At 61.2% G+C, this 19,431-nt stretch overlaps 1 protein-coding gene across 2 annotated transcripts; it reads left to right on the forward strand.

Annotated features, from left to right (window-relative positions):
- The first annotated feature begins 772 nt into the window (after positions 1-772).
- Positions 773-19,098, forward strand: CRLF1 (cytokine receptor like factor 1). Of its 2 annotated transcripts, none has more exons than XM_074978197.1 (8): positions 773-1,051; positions 10,129-10,407; positions 11,934-12,063; positions 12,994-13,163; positions 14,883-15,040; positions 15,322-15,490; positions 17,083-17,265; positions 18,052-19,098. In XM_074978197.1, the coding sequence occupies exons 1-8, from the start codon at positions 997-999 to the stop codon at positions 18,066-18,068; spliced, it is 1,161 nt and encodes a 386-aa protein (XP_074834298.1). In that variant the 5' UTR covers positions 773-996; the 3' UTR covers positions 18,069-19,098. The 2 variants fall into 2 exon arrangements, with proteins under 2 accessions (XP_074834298.1, XP_074834296.1); XM_074978195.1 differs by having other exon boundaries at positions 17,083-17,261.
- The last annotated feature ends 333 nt before the right edge of the window (positions 19,099-19,431 follow it).

Raw genomic sequence — 19,431 nt, forward strand, 5'->3', positions numbered from 1 at the left:
AGGCAGGTCCATCAGCGGCGCTTAGCCAGCGGGGTGGCCCCAGCCTGTCTGTCAGAGGCTGGGAACCGGCAGGATTGGGATCCCAGGTTCCCCTCATTCCCTGGCCGGGACGCCGCTTTGGGCGCTCTCGGAAAACAGGCTCCTGGGCCAGAGGGACCTTCGGTTCCGGCCGCTTCTGCGGGGAGGGCCAGGAGCGGGGCTTTGCTTTTGGCCAGGCCCGCAGGGCGGAGCAGCTGGGGAGCGGGTGAGGGCAGGACACGGCGGCCGGGCGCAGGTGGGAACGCGGCGCTGCAGGCGCCCGGGCGGGGGCTAATCCCAGCGCCTGTCCCGGGGAGGTTGGATTACTCACCTCATCGCGCCGAGAACGTCTCTGTGCCGAGCCCGGGGGTGGCGGGGCGGGGCGGGGCGGGGCGGGGCACCCTGGAGGCTCGGCCCCGGGCGCCTTCGGGCGGCGGCGCTGGCTGTCCCCCCGGTCCCCGCAGCCCGCGGCGCTGCGCGCAGCCAAGGCTCGGAGCTGCGCGCCCCGGACGGGACGGGACGGGACGGAGGCGCAGCGCAGCGCCGCGGTGAGTCACAGCTGATCGCCGCGCGGCACCGATTGAGTAACAGGAAACGTCCCGGGCGGGGGGGCTTCTCCCACGCCCCTGCCCTCCGCGCGGACGCGGCCCAGCGCCGGGGGGAGGGAGCGAGCCGAGAGTCCTTGTAAATTTCTGTCCCCCGGGGGCGGGCCCGGGCAGCGCGGGGCGGGGCCAGAGGCGCGTTCGGAACCTTGTCAATTTCAGTTGTTCAGACTTGCTCAGGGCTTCCCAAAAAGTTGTTGGCTCTTCCCCACCCTCCCGCACCTCCGCGCGGCTCCCTGGGGGCCTGTCCCCGGCTCCCCGGCCACTGCAGGCGAGCTGCGGCTGGGCACGCGCAGCCGGAGACACCGAGGGGCGCCCCAGTCCCCAGGGGAGAATCTGCCGGGGGGCAGGTGGAGCTCACCCCCAGGGCTGCAACATGATCACTCTTGTGTTCCTCGGGCTTTGTCTTCCTGGCCTGGAAGCCCTGACATGTGAGTACGGCCCGGGGCTGGCTCCGCCAGGCGGGCAGCGGGGAGCGGGCTGGGGCGTCCTTAGGGAACAAGGAAACCCCGCCGGGATGCGGCAGGGCGCGGGACTGGGCAAAGCCGGAGAAAGTCACCTTGGCAGTGGCAAGGGGGCTGGGTAACCGCGGCGGCGCGGCCCGGCCCTGCGGAGGTGTCTGGCTGCGGGCAGATACCAAGGCAGGCGAGTTTGAGACCGGGGAGCGGGCGCCCGGCGGGCCGGGCCGGGCCGGGCCGGGCCAGGTCCTTTCCCAGCGGCGGGGTGGGGCGCGCGGGGCAGATTTGGTTCCGCACAAAGCGGTTCCCTTCCCGTCGGGGCCGGCCGAGCCCTTCCCCTGCGCACCTGGGTCGGCGGGCGCGCGGCTCTGCCCCCGGGGCACCGACCAAGAGCGAGGCACCAACAATGGGAGCGGAAGCCGCGAGAGAACAGCCCGTGCGCGCCTGGCGCAGGCGGCGAAATGCGCGGCTCCTCCGGCCCTTCGCGCCCCCTTTCCCGCCCTGGGCCCGGGTCCCCGGCGGTGGGCTCCCGCAAGCCCGGCCCCTGCGCTGCGCTGCGCTGCCGGCCCCTCTTGGTCTCCCTTGGCCATTCCATTCATTTTCCCCGCGGGTTTCCGAGGCGCGCTGGGGTGTCCGGGCCCCTGGACGGTAATGACCCCCCGGCCGGGCGCTGCCAGGGGCCGTGCCCCACCCTCCGCCAGCGGAGCTCGCTGCGAGCTGCCTGGGCAAAGGCGCCGGGCTCGGGCCGCGGACGTGACAAAGGGCTGCTCGCCTCCGCCCCCAGCCCGGCTCCAGGCAGCGGGGACTTGCGCGCCCGCGGGGGCCCAGCCTGCGCGCAGAGCCCGGGGACCAGGCGGAAAGGGGCGCGGAGCCGGGCGCGCACCGCGCACGTAACAAAGGGCTTTGGTGCCGCGGTCGCGCTCCCCCGCGGGGCGCAACGCCTGGCGCCTGTCCCTGCGCCCCCGCGCAACGCAGCGCAGCGCAGCTGCCGCGGCCCGCACGTCTCCAGCGGGCTACGGAAAGCCCCTTTCCCCGGCTCCGGCTCCGGCTCCGGCTCCCGCCGCGGGGCGCAGGCTGGGGCCAGGCGCCAGCGGCTCCCCCCAGAACAACGCGTCCTGCGCCCCCGCGGGAGCGCCCGGCCCCAGTCCCGCCGGTGCCCCGGGCGAGCTGCCAGCCAGCGCCGGGGCCACTCGCCCGCGCTCCGGGGAGAGGCCGAGGGGCGAGGCACAGGGCTGGGCTCCCAGCTCGGGACCCGAAGGGCGCAGCCCCCGTGGAGAACAATGGAGAATTCCCCTTCCCCCATTGAGAACAATGGAGAATCTCTCTTCCCCCCATTGAGAACAATAGATGCAGAACCCGCAGCCCTGCTCTGCCGGTGGGAGCGGGGCAGCCCCTGAACCCCGGCTCCGGAGGGCCCCGACTTTTCCCTGGAGGGAATTCCGGGTTCGGCCTCCTTCAGCGGGGGCTCATTTCACCAAGAACAACGTGTGTGTTTGTGGGGTGTGTACCTGTGTGTGTGTGTGTGTGTCTGTGTGTTTTAGCTGTGTGGCCATAGGGCAGAGGTGTATCTTTGTGTGTGTCTGTGTGTAGTTATCTCTGTGTGGGGAGGGTGCCTGTGGTGTGTATCTCTGGTGTGTGCAGATATCGGTGTATGTCTCTGTACATAGGTGTGCAGCACGTCTGTGTGTCTCCCCAGGGGTGTGTGTGTGTGTGTGTGTGTGTGTGTGTGTGTGTGTGTGTGTGTGTGTGTGTGTGTGTGTGTGTGTGTGTGTGTGTGAGTGCCTTCCCTGAGGACCCAGAAGTGCTGTTAACACAACTTAGCCTTTGGTTCCTGGAGTTGTGGTTTTGTTTCCCAAGTAAGAGGGGAATTGGGGTGGGAGGTGGGGGATTCCCTTTCTCCTGGAGCAGGAAGTTGGTGCTTCTTTTCTCTGGTGGGAATTTCTCTAGCTGATCTGTACTGCCCACACTTCATGTAGTCAGGCCAAGAAAAGCTTCTGCTCTTGTTTGGGGAGCCTTAGGCAAAGCCCCCCAACGCCCCACCAGGCCTGGCCTGGCCTGGCCAGACCACCAGACTGCAGCAGGCCGCCTGAACCCCAGCCAGGACAGTCCTGCTCCCAAGCACCTGTGGGAAAGAACTGCTGTGCACTCCTGGGAAAACAGCACCCCCCCCGGGGGAATTTGTCCCCCTGCCGGGCACCTTACTGGGGTAACTACCCTCAGCCCTGCAGCATCACACTGCACCCGCCCGGCCAATGCGGAGCCGTGGGCCTGGGCTGAGTCTTGTTTTCCTGACAGTCCGTCTCTGGCAATGACTTATTTAATGATTGATTAACAAGGACCATTAACAGTTAATTATTAAACAGCCACGGCTCAGAATTGGGAACTGAAGTAACAGCGAAGCTGGGGTCTGGCCAAGGAAACTAACCGAACCTGAGGAATTTGGAGCTCGCTCTGCTCCTAAGAATAGGAACAGAGAGGTGGCCCTGAGTCTGCGCTCCAACAGAACAAAGCAGCAGGAATGCAGCACTTTGAAGACTAACAAAATGATTTATTCGGTGATGAGCTTTTGTGGGACAGACCCACTGCTCCCGATCCTCAGGGCTCAGAAGTGTGTCTGGCTTCTGTCCAGCCAGGGGCCCCATCCTGCTCTCCCTGTGTGTGGGTCAGGCTCCCAGGACCAGGCTCCAAGCACCAGGAAGGGTTAATAGCGTACGTAGCATTGGTGAGGTTCGTGGGCTGTGCCACATGCCAGCTGCCCATGGCTTTGCTATAGTTAGGAAGGCACCAGGGAGTGGTTCCTCTAAAGTTTCTATCCATGCATGGATTTAATTTTGTTCTGTGCACCAAGGCACATGCAGAAGTGCACCACCCATAGAAACACAGGCTGCCAGCTGTGGGCGCTCTGCAAATCAGTGGGTGGCACCTGAGTCTCTCCTTGGCGGCTGGCCAAGTGCCCAGCTGTGCAAGCCCCAGCTGGCTGAGTCTGGAGGTGTTTGATGGGCACCTGTGCTGGCAGAGGGCGATTGCTTAGGGGTTTTGTGGCCAGAGGAGTGGGAAGGTAAGATAAGATACTGAAGCTCAGTCTGAGGCCAGACCTTGTTTGTTAGGCTGGGGAGCAATCCTCCCCAGGGAAGCCTGGGTCATTTGGAACAGCCTTGGAGTCTGTGTTGGGGCTGGGGATGACTGGGCCACCAGCCCGAACTTCCTCCTGGGTATCTGTCCGGATCGTACCAGAGCTCACTGGCGTGAGCACTCCTGTGCACCCCAAGGTGATCAAAAGGAACAACCAGAGGTGAAGCTGGGGCTGGCACATGCATGGGGCTGGGAGACCGCATGGGGCATTTCAGTGGCTTGTTTGGCGCTGCTCTTTTTGGGGGATGGGTGGGAATCGTGCCCCTCTCCTAAGCATCTGGAGTCTAAACTTGGGAAGTATTTTGCCCCTTTTTGCTCAGGTTGGCAGGGGAGAGGGCCTGTACCTCTGGGCTGGCAACACATCAAACGCCCTGCGGCCAGAGAGATTTCTATGAGAACACCACGAACCAAGCACTGGCCTCCTTATGGCCCTTCCATTGCCCCAGCAGGCTTGGCACAGTGCCTGCGCGGGGACTGGTCCCTGGGCTTTGAGCTGTGTGGAGAACGCTTTGGGGAACCTCCCCAGCTGTATCCAATGGTGCAGGAGCACCACCTCGTCGTTCCTGGGGGCTGGGGGTTGATCTCACACCCCGGTGGGCTGGTGAGGGACGCAGGCATGAGGAGAGGTGAGCCTGGAAGGTTCCCAGCTCTGACTGAAGAGATTCTGGGAGACTTTTTTTGGAAACTTTCAGTTCGAATCGCCCCGGCTGCTTTCAGCAATTGCTGGGCGATGGATGACGACAAGATGCTCCAGACCGGTCCAACGGGGTGTGGGCAGCTCTACTCACATTGCTTTGGGCCAGGGCCAGCCTGCACTAGTGGGCGGGCCGTGTGAACAGGCCTCCTGCACCTCGGCGGGTCGCAGCAGCCCACAGAGCACTGTAGTGTGCCCCCTCCCCTGCATGCCTCCCACCTACCTGCTCCTCCCCCTCCGTCCCAGAGCTGGACCCCAGCAAACAGCTGATTCTCGGCATTCCAGTCGGGGAGAGCGGGAGAGGGAGGAGCAGGGACAGAGAGTGAATCAGGCCCTTTGCTGCCTTCCCAAAGGGCTGCAGAGGGAGTGGGGAGGCATAGGGAGTGTGGGGCTTTGGTGTGGAGGGAGGAGCAGAACCGGGGGTCCACAGGCACCGCCACTGCTTTAGGTCCTAGCTAGTGCTGCACCTACATGACAGTCCTTTCTCCGGCAGAGGCGTGCTGCCATGCTCTGCTCTTTATTAACACAGCCTGACGGAGTGTGTGCGCTCAGGGTTGCTCTGAATGATAGAAATAACAGCCCCTCCACCTCACCCCCCAGTTAGTGGCCTGTGCAGAATTTTCAGCAATTTATCACTTTATATAGTTGGCAAGGAGTGTTTTTTCAGTCCTGTCCAAGTCACCCACCTGGTATGAACACCCATCCCCTTCAGGAGAGTGCAGCTAAAAGCTCTTTCAAATGATCATTTCCCCTCTGCGTTTGGCTTGATTGCCTTTGGTAAAACATTTTAGAAGATCCACCTCGGAGCGGAGGCTGGAGCATGACAAATGCAGCCTCCAAACCAGAAAGGGAAAAAACATTGAGGAAGATTATGAAGGAACAAAGCGTTCGGCCAAACTGTTCTTTCTGGGGCCTGTAATGTCACTTTGGCACAGCAACAAGGGGATCTGGGCACCACATTTCTCAGGACCGGAGGGTGATCGAAGTGTATTCTTGAGAAACTCTGAGACCGTACGAATTCGCCTTTGGGAATCTCGCAGATAATTCTTTTTTTATAAGCTTCACAGTTCCTGGAGAAAGCATGCTCTTGCTGTGTGATCTCAGAGCCTTTTAACAGTTTCTTTTCCCCTTTCCCAGAGTTTAAATGTACAACATAAAAATGAAATCTGGCCAGTCAAACGCGAAGAGTAAATGCTCCTGACACCCTGGAAGTGTGGTTTTACTTTATAGTATTACTTAGCACCTGATCAGCATTTTTTAAAAAAATAGGAAAGTAATAAAATTTCTAGCCGGGATTGTAGTTCCGAGTTGCACATTCCACACATTGAGTGTGTCTCTCTGGCCCATTGAGCTCCATTCTGAAAACTTCACACTTTTCCCTTTTAAAACACATGTTCATTTCTCGGTCTGGGGCTCAAAAAAACATGGCTTTAAAAACTGGCCCCTCCAGACACTCCGGCTTGAAGGCTCTGCTTGGAAGCCAGGAACTGTATCTGTTTTACTATGCTCGGCCATGTTTCGGGGGGGGCAGATTCAAATTTACTAGAATTAGGGCCTGGAGGATTGGCCCTTTTATCTGCAGGGCTGCAGCTTCCTCCCAGAGCACTCCTCCGGGTGCGTCTGATGGAGGAAAGGTGGGTGGATGGAAGTGTTTGTGTGCAGAGGCACATTCTGTCCTACACATTGGGCTGGAGGCTGCAGGCTGCAGAGATTCTTTGGGAACTAGCCGCACTCCCCGGCCGTCCCAAGGGCCTTTGTTTGTTTTGGGCGAGGGGGAATGTAAAGCTTTCTGCTGCACCTTCCTCAGCCACTGCTCTGCAGGCTGGAGACACGAGGCCAAGGTCCCCTCTGGGCTTTGTCTCGCTCAGGCATGTAGCTCTGCACAGGGAACCTAGCCTAGGCCCTAGCTGATGAAAATGGGACATTGGAAACCTCCAGCCCCTTGGTGAGCTGGCCCTGCATTCTCATGCTAGCGTGACCACCTCGAACCTGGGACCTGTGGAGCTTAGCGCAGATTGAGCTGAAAGCCGGGTGGCTGGCAGCTCGGCCTACAGAGGAGAATCGCTCATTCGCTCTCAGTAAGTGAGCTAGCGAACCCCACCCCTGGGTGTGTGGGTTACACTGGGCAACTCTGAGCAGAGCTGAGCGTATGTCAGGCCTAAGGAGGCCCTGAGCTTTGTCTGGAGGCTGCAAGGCACTAGCCCACTAACTCGCAATACAGCACTGGCCCAGGGTGCCCCTGGAATGCCTGGGCCCAACACTATTAACGTCAGGAATGGCGCTGCGGGCTCCACGCCTCCCCCCCACTGTAAGGCTGAGGCTTCAGGCATGGTGTGTTCTTTTGTCACACACCTGGCAGTCCCCAGGAACTGTCCTCCGCTGGGGTGCACACACGGCGGGTTGCACACAAAGTGACCCGGGGGACGTGTGCAAGCAGTCACACTCACACTCCTGCTCTTCGCCCCTCTTGGCACAGAGCTCAGACCCCTCTGTTCAGTGCTAAACATCTGCACAGGATCCCTGCGGGCTGGGTGGGGGTTCTGTTTTGCCTGCCTGCTGCGGAGAGGGGCTTTGGGAGCTGCCCCAGGGCCAGGGGCTATTTTCTCTCCACGGGCAGAATAAATTTTGTTCTGTGCACTGAGGTATAGGTGGACGTGCACCACCAGTAGAGACACAGCCTGCCCACTGTGGGTGCTCTGCTAATCGCCTGGGTGGCACCTGAATCCCTCTTGAGTGGCTGCCCAAACACCCAGCTTCCAGGGATCCTTGGCCAGGGGCTCTGAGAATTAATCCAAAATGACCACACTGAGGTGCAATCTCCCCTGGGCAGAGGGCCGCCGCTGGACCATTGCCGCCAGAAGCAGAAAATTAGCCCTTTGCTGCGGAAGTTGCATGGTTGCTTGAGAAAGCTCAGGGGGGCATCTGCTCTGCAGGGGCCGATTATAATGTCACCAGGGCAACAGAAGTAGCATTGGGCCCATGTCTGTCTCCATTAGATGGAGCTCAGTGGTGCCCCCCGCCCTGGTTTGGTTTTAGGCTCGAAATGTTGTGTAAATCCCCAAAGCTATTGGCAGGGGGCCTCAGGGCAGAGAGGGAGGAATATAAATAAACGAACAAACTCAAGCCTCAGCAAAGCCTTAACCGCAGGCTTGGCTTTAAGCACCCGAGCGGTCCCAGTTAAGTTACTGGTACTTACAGTAGGAGTGTGGGCTTCGGAGCAGAGCTGAACCAGGGCTTCGAATGTTCCCTGTAAGCTCCCCCCATGCCCAGGTGAACAGGCCGGTGATCCTATGCAGAGGTTCAGCACTGAGCTGTCAAGCAGGGGGGGCTGAGGTCTGTGTCAAGGAGGCAAAGGGCAGGTGTGCGATTGTGCCAGCTTGCACACACTCACCCAGCGACGCTTCAGAATGCAACCCACCGTGCGGTCCCGGGGAGACGGGGCACCCAAGCGCAGGGGATGGGTTTGTAGGTCTAGGCTCCAACTCCGCGGTGGGGAAGCAGGATCTCACACTGCCAGCCCCACAGGGCCTGGGCAAGTCACGGCCATCCACAAAGCTGGGAGTTTAAGCCCCCACCCAGGTGCCTGCACCAGGAGGAGGGCGAGAGAGGCCCCTTAGGCCGTGGTTCACCAAAGCCAGTGCACTAGGCTTGCCCGCAGGAGAGGCCAAGGCCGGGGTGTCCAAGCTGCAGGAGGCTCCTGCATCTGCCCTGTCTCTCAGCCAGGAGCCCACCTCGGAGCCCAGAGCCACATGCTGCTTTGGGGGAGAGGAGGAGCAGTCCTGTGAGAAGAGCTTTCTTGCTGAGGGCTTGGAGCATTCACCCGTGAGGGAGCAGACCCAGGAACAAGGTTCCCTGTAATTTTTTCCATCCACGGGCAGAATAAATGCTGTTCTGTGCACCGAGGCCTGTGCGGATGGGCACCACCAATAGAAACACAGGCTGCTGGCTGTGAGTGCTCTGCCAATCAGTTGGGTGGCAGGTAGATTTCTCCTGGGCAGCTGCCCAAGTGCTCAGCTTGCAGGGAACGCTGCCCAGGATCCCCCCTCCTGCTCCCAGGAGTCTCTCTTTCTTTATCCAGAGTGCAGCTGCTTTACGAGGAGAGATGTGAGAGCTTTTCCCTAGCGTGGCCTATCCCATCAGCCCAGGGTTAGCGTGCTCACCTGGGAGGTGGCAGATCCGGCCTCCCCATCAGGCCGAGGAGGGTGTTGGACTTGGGGAGGGGGCTCCCACGTGCCAGGTGAGTGCCCCGAACTGAAGGGAGGAGGGACGTCCTCCTCTGAGTAGCATGGGCAGCTGCCCAGAAGAGATGCAAATGCCACTCAGCTAATTAGCAGAGCACCCTCAGCCCCGCCCAGCCAGCAGCGTGCATTTCTATAGGCGGTGCACATCCGCACATGCCTTGGCACAGATAAAATTTATCCTGCCCATGGATGGAAAAACGGAGCAGGAACCCTGCAGGCCTGATTCTCCCAGTTTGTGAATTGGCCCATGGTGCCTTGTGTGCATTCAGGGGTAGAAACATAGGTGCCTAGGGAGTTTTTACTGTGAGATTTTGGTGCTGAGTGAGTTTAGGCGCCCCAGGGTCTCAGGAGGGCGCTGGGCATGGCTGTGGGCTGGGACTGGATGCAGTTGCTCGCAAGAGGGAGGAGTGCGCCCAACACTTTAGGGCAGTGAAGCCGCCTTAAGCACATGCTTAACATTAAGCAGGTCCTGCAGCCCTCCAGCCCAGAGTGTAACTGACCGGCTCTGGGTCCCGGCTGCATCACTCTCTGGTCAGGGGATGTCTGTGAATGCAGTTTTGTTTTTTTTAAAAAGGTTTTCCACGGTTGCGTTTGAAATCCCTTTGGCCACCACTCACAGCCACGGGCAGCCACGCCCTTCCAGATCCCAACCCCTTCAGCTGCCACCAGCGTGAACCGCTGATACAATCCCTGCTGGCGAAGCAGTGAGGGAGAGACACCTTCTCCAGAGACACACGCTTTCGGACAACAATCAGCTTATTCTTGGAGCGGAACCCACATTCGATCTACACGTCACCGGCCCAGCTGTAGGAAAAAGCTGCCAGACTTGCCTGTGTAAATCCCAGGCACCTCCTGGGCTCTCATTGTATGAGCAGAGGGGGAAGCCTTTTGCCCTGCTGGCGGCCAGAGCCTATGTGGGGGAAGAGCTAGATGCTGAGCCACGGATGAGATTGCTCCTTGATTTTGATTCTTTGTTGTTGCAGATCCTGCAGTCATCTCCCCGCAAGACCCGACTCTGGTGATTGGCTCTTCCCTCACCGCCGCCTGCTCAGTGAACGCTGACCTGCACCTCAAAGCCGAGGACCTGTACTGGACTCTGAATGGCAGGCAGCTCCCGCCAGAGTCCTACAAGGTCCTCAATGGCACCACCCTCAGCGTGACTCTAGCCAGCCTGAACGGGTCCAGGCAGCAGTCAGGAGATAACCTGGTGTGTCACAGCAGAGACGGCAGCATCCTGGCGGGCTCCTGTCTTTATGTGGGACGTATGTTCACAATTCTGCTTTGGTTGGGTCCCAGTCAGAGCCAATGTTCTCACTGACGTTTTCTATCCATCCATGTGCAGAATAAACTGTTCTGTGCACCGAGAGGTGCAGATGTGCACCGCCGGTAGGACACAGGCTGCCGGCTGGGGGCGCTCTGCTAATCAGCTGGGCAGCACCTGAATCTCCCCTGGACGGTGGCCCAAGTGCTTGGCTTACAGGGAACCCTGGTCACAACCAGAAAAACATATCTGCCCAGATTGATCCCTGGTACAAATCTGCTGGGTTGATGAGTCTGTTTACGTAGGGCTCTTTACCTTGTTCACTGACAGACCTTGAGCTTCTCATCCTAAGGGGTCCCAAAGCACTCTAAGGACTGTTGCTGCCCATCCACTGCCATGCAGCTGTCTCTGGGGTGGAACCGACTGTGCAGCACTTCTCAGTAGCTTTTAGGAAGAAAAGTTAAGAATAGCATCTCCAGTCCAAACTTCCTGGGGCATTCAGAGAGGGAGAGAACCACTCCAACTGGAATATGGCCCAGCCACTAGACTTAACCCGCCAGCTCTGGCAAAAGAGTTCCGTCGATTTCTACGGATGGTGAGATGTTCTGCAGGCTTTTGCTACTCTTCCAGAGCAGAAGCCGTGTGACATCAGGTCTCCATCTATTTCATTAGGGGCTGAGCATTTCATTAGCACAAGCAGCGTGATTTCAAATGGTGTTGCTGCCAAGCGCAAGTCACTCCTGCAATAATGCTAATCATTTGCACACCAGTCATTTGCACTGTTTAATGCCCTTCCTGCGATTTGCACTAATGGCTCATTTCCCAGCATTCGTAAGTGGAACTCGAAGCCTGGGAGTTGTCACGCATGGCTTTAGCTTCTGCAGATGAGAATTCAAGAGCACAAGGACTATTTGGCAGCCAGGGGTGAAATTACACTTGTCCAAATCAATGATCATAAGATTTTATCTTAGGCTATTCTAAGGACACTTCTAGGAGCTCCTCGGAACAGTGAGGCTGGACTGGGAACAGAAAACCCTCTGTTTGTTTGTTTGCTCCCAAAAGAAAACGGCTTCCGATCCCAGCCCGGGAACAGAATATAGGGCTGGATATTCTGGGTTTTAAACGCACTCACATTTCAAATGGAGAGCTGGAAATGGTTTGCGTTTTTGTGCACCTGCTGAGCCCTGAGCTCAGGAGGCGTCTTCCTCCTACAAGAAGAGCGTAGGGTCTTGGCCCCCGCCCCGGGTGTTTTCACTGGGGTGTCTGGGTGTTCATGATGTCATCCTCTCTTGCCTGGGAATCACAGACTCCTGAGCGGGGCCCGGCAGCTGAGTGACAAATGGGCTGAGCTGAGCTGAGCATCTAAATGCATTTTGTCGGGGCTCTTAAAAACAGTGTGTTAAACAAAGCCCCTGAGCCAAGCTCTCCGCACCAGGCTTGTAAGGCTCTGGGCCGCTTGGAGCCACGGAGGCTTCGGTGGTTTCTTTGCAGAACAGGTTTCATGTCAAGTGCTCGTTTTCCTTGTAGTGCCACCAGAAAAACCTGTCAACATAACCTGCTGGTCCAAGAACATGAAAGACCTCACCTGTAAATGGGCCCCTGGCACGGAAGGCGAGACCTATCTGCACACCAACTACACCCTGAAATACAAACTCAGGTAGGGGCAAGTGCTGGGCGGGGAGGGGCTCCTCTTACTTTTTGGCAGGTAGGTGCTGTGGGGAAAGGACTGCCGAAGGGGACAGGTGCACAGCTCCACCAAGCTCCACCCGCACCCCAGAGATGAAGGACAGACTGCAGGCTCAGACCAGTGCTGGTGGGCGTCATGTGCAACGAGTTGGGTGGGACTCAACTTGATTTCTAACAGGCTTCTCCTTGCTGGTGTCTGCAAGAGGCCACGGGCTGGGTGGCAGGGACGGCCAGGCGGGGCCAAAAGGGGGCCAGGCAAGGAGCCCTCTCATTATTTTCATCCATGTGTGGAATACATGTTGTTCTGCACACCGAGCTGCCCAGCAGAGTGGCAGAGCACCCAACCAGCAGCCTGTGTGGTGGTGCACATCCACACAGGCCTTGGTGCACAGAACAGTATGTATTCCGCCCTGGACGGAGTAGGTAGCAGAACCCTTCGTTAGCACGTGGGAGGTGCTCTAGGCGCCTCGGGTGTCAGGTGCTCCAGAAGCACACAGAGGCCTTGCTCACTGGCCAGATAGCAGCCCTTGGGCTGGGACTCTCCTGTCCTGCAGAGCCCACCGCCAGTACTGAGCAGGAGCAGAATGACTCGCACCTCCCGTTGGGCGCCGTGGACTCTGTGTTAATGGGAGGAGGGTGGACTTGGCACTGCTGCCCCTGCCCGTTGTCCAGGGGCTTCATCCAAAGGTGCTAGTGAGGCAGCAGCCCTGGAGATGTTGGATTCCCAGTGTGCAGCCCCTGAGCTCGGGTTCAGCTGCCGATGCACCAGGGGCTGAGTCCCAGAAGGTTGGCTGGACATGTTCAAGGGCCAAATGTTCTGCTGGTGCCAAGCTCCCATGATCTAGAGCTGGTTCTCATGCAGAGAACAGGTCCTGACGGGGCTGGTGCCTCTGGTTGGCAGGTGGTATGGCCGGGATAACACCTGCCAGGAGTACCGGACGGCCGGGCAGTACTCCTGCCACATTCCCAAGGACCTGGCCCTCTTCACGCCCTACGAGATCTGGGTGGAGGCCTCCAACCGGCTTGGCGTGGCCGTCTCCGACGTTGTCATGCTGGACGTTCTGGACGTGGGTGAGGTGTTGGCTCGTGCTGGCCCCATTCCTGAAGGCGGCCGCTGCCTCTGAGCTCCCCCCTCCCGCCCCCAATTTCTGGCTGTCTTTAGAGGAGGTTTTTGGAGAACAGGGAGTTGAAAAGCCCTTGAGCTCTGGCCCCCTCCAGCCCAGCAGGGGCTTAGCCACCCACTGGTGCTCCCGGGCAGAATCCCAGCAAAAGGGGCTTCCACTGGAACCTCCTCTCCTGCTCCTTCCCAAGGAGCCAGATGCCCTGCGGGGGGCTAGATGCACTGCTGGATGCCCGGCGAGTGCACACGGGGGTGGAGGGGAGCTGAGCAGTTCAGCCTTCAGTCAAGCAGCAGCACGTGGTGGGAAGGTGTTGGGCGGCCCAGCCCTAATTACCAGCGCCCCTCCGTCCTCGGCTGCGCTGCCAGGCAGATGGCTGGAGCCTGGCTGCTTGGAGCAGGGGGTTTCTCACGCTAAGAGCTGCTGACCCCTCCTGGAGAAGGTTACGGCCCATTGTGGTGAGACTGGCTCCTCCCGGAGACCCACAGGCTCTGCATTCCCCTGCCCACCTGCAGACAGGGGCTCCGCCGTCCTCCCAGCTGTGATGTCACAGCCGGTTGCCGCAGTGACGGCTATGATGTCACACACAGGGGATGTTGACCTCAGCTGTGGGGAGGCGTGGCGGAGCTCCAGGGGGAGCCAGGATCCTGGGTCCTCCCGTAATGGGAAGGACAACAGGAAATGGACGATATGTGAGCAGAATTGCTTCTAATCTAATTAGGACGTTTCTCTCAGTGAGCAGCATCTGCTGCTCCTTAACCCTTTGTGCCCTGCAAGGCGCAGGACCAGGACAGGCTCTGGGGTGTGCTGCCCAGCCGGGGCAGGGGGACATGCTGCCCCCCAACCTGAGCTCAGCTGAGTCGTGGAGACAGAAAGCCCCATTTCCTCAGGAGGCAGCGTGACCCCAGCCCAACGCTGCTCCGTGTGGCGCTGCAGACACCCCCTCTCGCGGGCCAGGAATCCCTGCCAGAGCTGTTGCTAAGTCTGGCCTGGGGAGCGAACGCCCCAGCAGTGGGAAGGGCAGCTTGTACCCATCTCCTGCCCGGTGAGCAGCTGGGGCGAGGCTGAAAGGGTTTTATTCAGCACTCCCCCTGGTCCCAGCTCCCCTCCACTTGTGCATCTGCCCCCCCCCAGCCCAATCCCCCAGCCCCAGGCGGTTCAGAGAGGCCCTCCAGCGGCTTTGGTGCCCACCCCCACCCGGTGACTTGCCCCCCAGCTCGGGCGGTAGCAGCAAACTCCCATGGCCAGAGGCTGCCTGAGCCGGAACACTCGCTGCTCCCTGCATGGCACACTCATGGCCACGCCAACCAGGGAGCTGCTTGGACGTGAGACGCTTTTGCACTTGGACTGTGCACGTGTGCGAGGGTGTGACAGTGATGGGGGGGCAGGAGGCGATTCCTGCCTGGAAGCCTCTCCTGGAGGATGGACCCGATCCCTTCCCAGGCCTTGTGCAGCCAGGAGTTCTGGGGGCGCCCAGTGTTCTGGAGCAGCAGCCAGTCTGCCCAGGCCTAGTGCTAGTGACTCCCTGTGGCTACGCGCACCCGCCGTCTCTCTCTGGGCTGGGAGGACCCAAAAGCAGCACTCCCGGAGGGGGCTGCTCATCTGGGTCATGCCAGGCATCCCCTGCACTGCACTTGTGCCTGAAACACCTCTCTGCCCCCTCCCCCGGCAGTCACCACTGACCCGCCGGCGGACGTCACCGTGAGCCGAGTCGGGGACCTGGAGGACCAGCTGAGCGTGCGCTGGAGCTCCCCGCCAGCGCTGAAGGATTTTCTCTTTCAAGCCAAGTACCAGATCCAGTACCGGGTGGAGGACAGCTCAGAGTGGAAGGTGAGCGGCGCGGTGAGGAATCTGGACGCCAGGGTCGAGTCCCAGCTCTGGCATGGACTCAGCGGGTGCCCTGCTGGGCTGGGGATGAGGAGCAGCTCCTCTTCCTGGGGCTGGCCCACCGGAGCCACGCACAGCTGCTTAGACTGGTGCTGGTGCTCAGAGCCCTCTGGTCTGCGTTGGGCAGGGGGTCCCCAAGGGGATGTGCTCTGGGCGGTGTGGGGTAGAGAGGGCGCTGCTGCCGGCCCTGCTGGAATGTGCCGGGCACCCCCCTCTCCTGGCAGGTGGTGGACGACGTAGGGAACCAGACCTCCTGCCGGCTGGCAGGGCTGCGGCCCGGCACTGTGTACTTTGTGCAAGTCCGTTGTAACCCCTATGGGATCTACGGCTCCAAGAAGTCAGGGATCTGGAGCGACTGGAGCAACCCCACGGCAGCCTCGACCCCGCGGAGTGGTGAGCAGCCTGGCCCTGCAGGGAGGGCTCCCACGCACACGGCTGGCCGCTCACCGGGGAGGGATGTGGAGCTCTCACCAGGGACTCTGCTGGCAGCTGCTCTGCACAGGCTGTGGGGCTCAGAGCCAGGCTGCAACAAGGGGCTTGGCCTGGCCATGGGTACTTGGCCCCTGGGCTGGCTGCTCAGAGTCGCGTGGGTTCCTCGGTGTGGGAGGGAGCCAGGGAACTGCAGTGCTGGTACCACAGCCCATCCCTGCAGTCGGACACTGCGGCAGGACAGCAGGAGCCATCCCTCAGACGCCGTGCCCCAGAGGGGGGCTGGCGGCTCTGACCCGGCCCAGCCATGGCTCCATTGCAGCCAGCACGGCCCCCCTCTTTGTTTGCCGTGGAGGGGTCCCTCCAGGCTCCCCCACAGGCCGAGTGCCGCTGCAGCACTCCCACCCCCGACTTCCCACTGCCTGGGGTGGGGAGCGTGAGACCAGGGCCGGAAATCCAACCCAGCGCCTCCCCCCGCCCCCCTATTCCTCCTGGAGATGTAACTTTCCTTGGCGTGCCGGGGGTCTTGGCACCCTGCCAGCTGCTGACCCCTCCCCGCCCCCCTCGGCTCTGGCAATCATTAGATTAGCGTTCAGGCCTGCTGGGGCAGCCATTCCTTCCGCGCCATATGCAAATCGGCTGCGAGTTGCATTACACTTGGGGGGTGGTCAGAAAGGAAGGGGGCCGGCGGGGGCAGGGCATGCGGCTGGGGTCCCTGCGCCCCTCCTTTCCAGCGAGCGCTGGACGTGTGGAGAGGTTGTTCTCCACCGTGGCCCCGGCTCTGTGCCCGGCACCTGGATTTCTTGCAAAGGAGCCAATTTGGAGCTCTGATTTCCCAGCAGGGAGAAAGCGAAGCTCCCGTCCCCCCCTCCCGCTGTGCCGGCCAGGCCCCATGTTCAGCCAGGCTCTCTGGCCCTTACTCACTATCTGGCTTCACGGTTGCGCCTTCCCTGGGCATTTGTAATGCAGGATCTGTGGGCAATTTGCCCTCGTTGGGGAGGACGGCACTGCTCAACCCGAGCCCTCACTGGGGACACAGAGGCTCAGCCCAGAGGGGGGGCCCAGGATCTGCCCAGTGAGGAGCAGGGCCCCCGCAGCTGCTCCCAGCCAGAGAAAGCCGTGGGGGGGGCCCACTGTGAGAGAGAGCAGGACTCTCAGGTAGATGTGGCTTTAGGCCACATTCAGAAGCATTAAAAGTCAGAGGAGGGGGCCTGTCTATCCCAGCGACAGCGCTCAGAAAGCTGCCGAGCCAGGCCCGGCCCCGAGGAGCTGGTGGGATCGGAGCCCTCCTGCCCCCCAAGGGATCCAAGCACAAGTGACACACACTGGGGAGTACCAGCTGTCTCTGGGCAGTTGCGGCCCGGCAGGGTTGTCTGAGGCCGGCACTGCCAGAGCTGGGCCCTTTGCTGCTCCCGAGCCCCAAAAAGTGGCCAAAGACACCCACGTGTGGGGCGGCAGAGGAGCTGAGCCAGGGCTGCTCTCCCCAGCCAGCCTCCGCCTCGATGCCCCCCGCTCAGCAGCCCCGGGCTGACCCCGCTCTACTCTCCCCGGCCCAGATCGGGCGCTGGGCGTGTGCGACCCCAAGAGCGGGGAGCAGAACAGCACGCTGCGGCGGGAGCTCAAGCAGTTCTTCGGCTGGGTGAAGAAACACGCCTACGGCTGCTCCAACCTCAGCATCAAGCTGTACGACCAGTGGCGCGTCTGGCTGCAGAAATCCCACAAAGCCCGGAACCAGGTAGGTAAGGACGCTTCTCCGATTCCTTCCGGGGCCGTGCGGGAGGGGGGCCAGGTGAGACGCACAGTGTGCAGCAGCGCCTCCGGACACGCACCTCAGGCAGCTGCTGCCGCCCCACCCCCAGCCGCCCCCCGCATGGGGCGTCTCGCCTGCTGCAGGGCAAAGCTGCATCCCCCACGGGGATGCGGCGACAGGCACCGGCTGGGCACTGGGGAGCCGGCACTCGGCGGGGGACTGGCCTCTGCACTTTCCTGTAGCCCTAGGCCTGAAATGGAGAAGAGGGCGCCGCCCTGTGGATTTCTCCAGCATGCCTGGCCCCTGGCACAGTGGTCCCGGACACATGGCAGCCAGGGTCTGGCCTGCTCGAGGGCCCTTACCCCATGGAAGTGGCGCTCCTTGCCTCTGGCCATGAGGCTTCTTACAGACCCCCCCACCTGCTTCTGGAGGGGAAGACAGCACCCACAGCTCTGCCTGCCTTGCTCCTCTCTGGAGGGGCAACGCAACCACCCCCACTGCCCACCCAGCCAGCAAAGCTGAGCTGCAGCACCAGGCTCGGTCCCCACTGCTTCACGCCCACCTCGCCCTGAGCCCTGGCCCCTGCCCTTGGTGCCCATGTGGCTGCCAGCCCCACACGGGCGGTGCAGGAGGCAGCCGCACCCTGCATGCTTTGCAGGTGCCGGAGGGCAAACAGGCAGCTGGAGGCAGCCAGGCTGGGACCAGGGGAGAGGGCGGGAGCATGTTGGGCTTGGTGGATGCTGCCTCTAGCAGCTGGCCTGGGTTATCTTTCCAGGTGCTTCCCGGCGATAAGCTGTAGCCCCCGTCCCGCCGGGCAGAGGCAGGAGAGTGAAGGGAACTCGTGGTTGGAGCTGCACAGGGCCTATGTGCATTCACCTCTCCCAGCCCCCAGGACTGGGGGAAGGGCCTGGACTCTCCCCTCCCCTGTCGGTGCGTTCCAGCCGGGCTAGAAAGAGAGACTTGGACATGTGTGTCCCCAGCACCCAGCCCTGCTCCGCCCAGGGCCCCGGTGCAGCCCCAGACCCGTCACTGCTGGGCGGTTCCCAGCGTTCCCAGACACCCCAGGCAGAGAGCATTCAGCGGGGAGGGCTGGCAGTGCCTCCCTGGTACCTCTCAAAGGGGATCAGGAGGCTGCCTGGTGGAGCCTGGTCATGGCTGCAGGTTGCCCCATGGCAGTGTTCAGGGTCACTCACAAGCAGAGCCCTCATTGCAGCCAGTCCTGGGCACTTGCAACCCACCTTGGTTGCCGCCAGCAGCCCCTGAAGGGGCCCAGCACCATCCTCGAGGGAGCATGTCCCAGCCACGGCAGCTGGCGTTAACCAGGCTGCACTGGCAGGGGGCTGAGCATGGACCCAGTGGCCCTTGCCCTGCATGAGGGCCCAGTGGGGCAGTGCCCAGGGAGGAGGGGCTGGCAGCGCAGCTGGGCCTGAAAAGCCACAGAAAATCCCACTCTGCAAAGTGCACCCGTGGGGGAGGATGCTGAACAGACAGGCCCCTGTGCATAGCCCGGGCAGCACCCAGGATGCCAGGCCCTGTGCTACCAACGGCCTGGCCCTTTCACACTGACTCCAGGGTCCCAGCCTCCTGTCAGAATCCAGCCAGCTCCTCTGGGGGCCCAATGCCCGAGGGCTCTAGGAAACTGGTTGTGTTTTCTGGCTGCCCATTAACCCCCAAGTGCAGAGGCCAAGCAGCGCCTGGGGCTTTTTGTGCTGGCTGTGACCACACGGATTTGCTCATTGCACAGCTTCCCCAACCCCCTCTCTGCCAGGCTCATGCGCACCCCTGGGCTCTGTTTAATAAAGTAAGAAAACCAGGATGACAAGGTGAGCGCTGGCTGCAGTGATGGGATCTGTGGCTGGAGTAAGGGGCCTCCCCCCAGCATGTGGGGCTGGGCGTCCTGCAGGCTAGAGCAGGGGGGGCCGGGCATCCTGCAGGCTAGAGCGAGGGGGCGTGGGGGGGCGGGCCGGGCATCCTGCAGGCTAGAGTGAGGGGGCACATGGGGCCGGGAGTCCAGCAGGCTAGAGCGAGGGGGCATGGGGGTCCGGGGGTCCTGCAGGATAGAGCGAGGGGGCGTGGGGGGCCGGGCATCCTGCAGGCTAGAGTGAGGGGGCACATGGGGCCGGGAGTCCAGCAGGCTAGAGTGAGGGGGCGCGGG

This window comes from Carettochelys insculpta, chromosome 27, assembly GCF_033958435.1.
Source record: "Carettochelys insculpta isolate YL-2023 chromosome 27, ASM3395843v1, whole genome shotgun sequence".
NCBI lineage: Eukaryota > Metazoa > Chordata > Testudines > Carettochelyidae > Carettochelys > Carettochelys insculpta.

Bases quoted from the DNA above. Each gene is read 5' to 3' on its own strand.
- CRLF1 (XM_074978195.1), top strand. From the start codon at position 997: ATGATCACTCTTGTGTTCCTCGGGCTTTGTCTTCCTGGCCTGGAAGCC. The intron at 13,164-14,882 runs GTGAGGTGTTGG...CTCCCCCGGCAG, and splicing joins GCTGGACGTTCTGGACGTGG to TCACCACTGACCCGCCGGCG. The intron at 15,491-17,082 runs GTGAGCAGCCTG...TCCCCGGCCCAG, and splicing joins AGCCTCGACCCCGCGGAGTG to ATCGGGCGCTGGGCGTGTGC.